Source organism: Aplysia californica, unplaced genomic scaffold (genome assembly GCF_000002075.1).
Source record: "Aplysia californica isolate F4 #8 unplaced genomic scaffold, AplCal3.0 scaffold00293, whole genome shotgun sequence".
NCBI classification, from domain to species: domain Eukaryota; kingdom Metazoa; phylum Mollusca; class Gastropoda; order Aplysiida; family Aplysiidae; genus Aplysia; species Aplysia californica.
This window is the reverse complement of record NW_004797563.1, coordinates 528932-533221: the sequence shown is the minus strand read 5'-3', so window position 1 is coordinate 533221 and position 4290 is coordinate 528932. Positions and strand designations below refer to the sequence as shown.

The window sequence follows — 4290 nt, the reverse complement described above, 5'->3', positions numbered from 1 at the left end:
TTCAGAAACATAACCATAGAACATTAACATTTTCCCGCTTGTTTCTTTTTTTGGACTGAACCTTTTTGTGTCTATTCAAAAACACATTTCGGCGTGGATTTTTCAGAAGAAGAAAACGTTGATCAAAGTCACAAAAATTGTACATTTTCTGTTTCCAAGGATACTGCAGTTTTTGAAGTCATCATACTTTGGTGGCTATTTTCTCGATACTTTTACCCCTAACATCAGGCGACCCCTCCTCTTTCAATCGCGAATATCTCGACTGTTATTCATTATGAATGAATTTTTTTCACCAAAAGAAATACCAATAAACAGGCTTTAGTATTATAACAATAAATCCATATGCCCCAAAATAACGTCCGCAGGATTCCACCGCGACGTGACACATATTATATATAACATCACGGACAGCTAGGCAGGACTGCAGCCTGGTTAAAGGTAGAGGGGCAGGGGAGTGGGTGGGGGAGCGATGAGTTGAGTGAGGACAGTGGTCGAAACTGGATTCAATGACTTATTTCCGTCAGAATTCTCCAATAGTTTGTCTTCATAAACTCTTGTCACAGATTCCAATCTTTCGTGTGGCAGAAGATGGATGTAAGTAACACTGTATTTGAATCCCATCGGAATAAGCTAATTATGTACCCATACAAACTTCAAGGATATAACATACCGTACATAGCATTTACATTTTATTATATATATGGCAAGTATTTCTCTGTCATTCTCTGCCTGTCTGTATTGTTGTTTGCTTCTCTTTCTATATGGCTCTCTCTCTCTCTCTCTCTCTCTCTCTCTCTCTCTCTCTCTCTCTCTCTCTCTCTCTCTCTCTCTCTCTCTTTCTCGCTCGCTCTGCCCCCTTTCTCTCTCTTCATCCCTTTCTGCCTCCCACCTGCCTCCATTCCTCCCTCCCTCCTTATCTATCTATCTATCTATCTATGCATTTGTCTATCTATCTATCTATCTATCTATCTATCTATCTATCTATCTATCTATCTATCTATCTATCTATCTATCTATCTGTATCTCTCTTTCCGACACCCATTCACATACCGCCATCAATGAAAAAAAAACGTAAAGGGTCTTTTTTGTTCTCTCCGAAGGTACCAATTCATTGTGACTGTGAATCACTTTGAGCTTACAGTAAACCCATTTCGATTAGCAATATTATTTTGTGATACTTCGTAATACAGTCCACTAAACGACAACTTGCGAAAAAACATAAATACCGACATAACGGATTAAGAATTTTCTTATTTTTAATGCGTTGTTGTTTTATCGTCTGTTTTAATGCTAGGGCCCTCTCTCAATACACCACATCTGTACAGGCTACCCTGAAGGTTAACTACTTAATGATAATCGCTTTTTAAATTTTTGTTTTTGTTTTTGTTTTTTGTTGTTACATTCCCATTTTTATGATATTGGCGCTATCTGCTTAGTAGAGAAAGGTAGCCTAATTGTGATAGTGTCCAGCAGTGTAATACGTACATACTGGTTATGACAAGAAGCTGTTACAGATAGAGATTCAATGAATACAGATGTATTTCAAAGCTCTGAGAGCAATAGTGATTTTAGATATGATGCTGGTGATGATAATCGCTTCCATTCTCTTCCAGGATTCATCAACTCCATCCTGTCGTGGGAAGGTTTCCTCCCTCTGTCCCGTCTCAGCTATGGCGCCTACCTCGTCCATTTGACACTTATCAGCTTCGAAATTCAAGCTCGCCAGGACAACACTATTTTCACTATAGACATCCTGGTATGGAGAGGCACAGAGAGCAAGAGAGAGAGAGGGAGAGAGAGAGAGAGAGAGAGAGAGAGAGAGAGAGAGAGAGAGAGAGAGAGAGAGAGAGAGAGAGAAGGGGGACGGAGGGAGGAAAAGTGGCAGACAGACAGACAGACTGACAGACAGACAGACAGACAGACAGACAGACAGACAGACAGACAGACAGACAGACAGACAGACAGACAGAAGGACAGACAGAAGGACAGACAGAGACAGAAACGGACAGAAATCACAAGAAGAAGAAGAAGAAGAAGAAGAAGAAGAAGAAGAAGAAGAAGAAGAAGAAGAAGAAGAAGAAGAAGAAGAAGAAGAAGAAGAAGAAGAAGAAGAAGAAGAATGATACTAATTTTAATATAGATCTAATAATGATAATGGTAATATTAATAATATATTTACAAAGCATTTTACCCCGATAAAAGACCACAGGTTCTCATCCGATTTGCAAACACAATAACAACACATAAATATTGCATAGGGGTCTTTCTTTTAGACAAAAATATTGATAGATAGATAGATAGATAGATAGATAGATAGATAGATAGATAGATAGATAGATAGATAGATAGATAGATAGATAGATAGAAAGGTATTAGGAATCTGAAAACGGAATTACTTTAGCAGCCTTTTAAACGAATAAATTCATTTGATATTTCTTGAACTAATGGGCAAAGCATTCAAATGCCCTTTCGTCCATTGCTTTAGTTTCGTAGCTGGTAAAACTAATTTCTATGTACCAGCTAACGACTTTAAACCTTGAGATGGAATATACAGATTCAACAGAATTGATACACAATTAGCTGGTGCATTATCATTCAACAATTCGTGGCATAAAATAAAGAGTTTAAGATGTGTGTTTTTATTACCGTATTTCTGTGTAATTTGTTATGCACTTGTGTTGCTGATATTGTTCTTTTTCTTTTTTGAGGGTACTATTTTGCATACGTGTTATAGCAATTACGTTCACGTCGTATATAATGTATATTGTACATAATGTATGTATGTATGTGTGTTTGTGTGGGGGGGGGAGTTGTGGGAGGTGGGTGGGTGGGTGTGCGGGTGTGTGTGTGTGTGTTTATACAGACTTCAACATAAGTTAAGGACCACTTTGACAGACAACCCTGATTTTTTTTAAATTCCGAAAAAAAGACAGTAAGGAATGTTCCAAACGTTTTGCTCTGAAAGTGTTAATGGGTTACCAAGGCGTACTGCAAAGCTACCTAAAGGGGAAAAACCACCACGTGCAGCACATAAATCCTCAGGGAATTTTAACCAAATTTTCTGCTTTTTGTCGACTTGTGTGCGACACCACGGACATTCCTCATTAAAATTTCTGGTGCACGTCATAAACTGACGCACGGTCTCAAATTATGCTCACTTTGGTGGCAGTATAAGCCGCCGTTTGCCCAAACTCCAGTATCGCATCAACATGCCACCAAGGCGAAAGCTGAGAGACTTTGATCGTGCCAGAGCTATGGCATGGCTGCTGCCTGCAGCATGTAGTTGAAGCCCAAGAAGTTGCCAGAAGGCTTGCAGTGTTACACTCTGTCAATGCCCGCTTGAGGCAGCGCCATCAAGAATCTGGATCAGTCCAAGAACGCCCACGTGCATGTCGATCCAAGACGACCACTCAGAGTGTTTGCAAGTGATCCTTGACTTATGTTGAAGTCTGCATATTAATACGAAACACTGATCTACAAGTATTTTTGTCGTTCCTAACTTTATCTATGATCTACACTTGATTCCAGATCTACCAGTTCTTTGGTTACTACGTGATGGCGTACGCTGTGGGCTTCCTCCTGTCTGTGTTTGTGGAAATGCCTCTGTTGGGTCTAGAGAGAGCAGTTCTTAAACGTTAGAAGGCTCAAGGTCCGACAGAACAAGAACACGATATTAGGATGTTCGTACCTTTCATAGGAGCGTGTGCACAGGACACAGGCACACATGCACACTCACACATACATACACACACACACAGACATACACACACACACACACACACACACACACACACACACACACACACACACACAAGTTTATTCTCCTTGGAGTCTACGCTGGTGCGGGGTTTTTTTTATCACAAGAGTGTTTCTGTTGTTCTTGTAAATGTTGGTGATTTTGAGGCGGTTATTTTTGACTTAATACACTCATATATTTCTTTGTTATTTGTGCGAGTCGTATTGCGATTATTGCTTTTGTTATCATTGTTGCTATACACACAAACACACACACACACACACGCACACACACACACACACATACATACACACACACACACAAACACACACACACACACACACACACACACACACACACACACATATACACACACGCTTGCGTGCGCGCGAGCACACCTGTAAACACCTTTAGCACACACAAACACGAACACTATAACACACACACATGCACCCACACACAGGTGTAAAATATGTAGTGGGTGGTTGGCGGGTTCTGTGGTATGGTCTGCTCCTTCTTTCCTTTCAAACATCTATTGTCTGTATCTCATCTCC

At 40.2% G+C, this 4290-nt stretch overlaps 1 protein-coding gene across 1 annotated transcript in view; it reads left to right on the top strand.

The window, feature by feature from the left end:
• Window positions 1-3639, top strand: part of LOC101863114 — a 30910-nt gene extending 27271 nt beyond the window's left edge. Inside the window, exons 15-16 of the mRNA XM_005101684.3 lie at window positions 1614-1756; window positions 3529-3639. Of these exons, the coding sequence (XP_005101741.3) occupies window positions 1614-1756; window positions 3529-3639 (254 nt within the window). The remainder of the gene's footprint in view (window positions 1-1613; window positions 1757-3528) is intronic.
• Window positions 3640-4290: the final 651 nt, after the last annotated feature.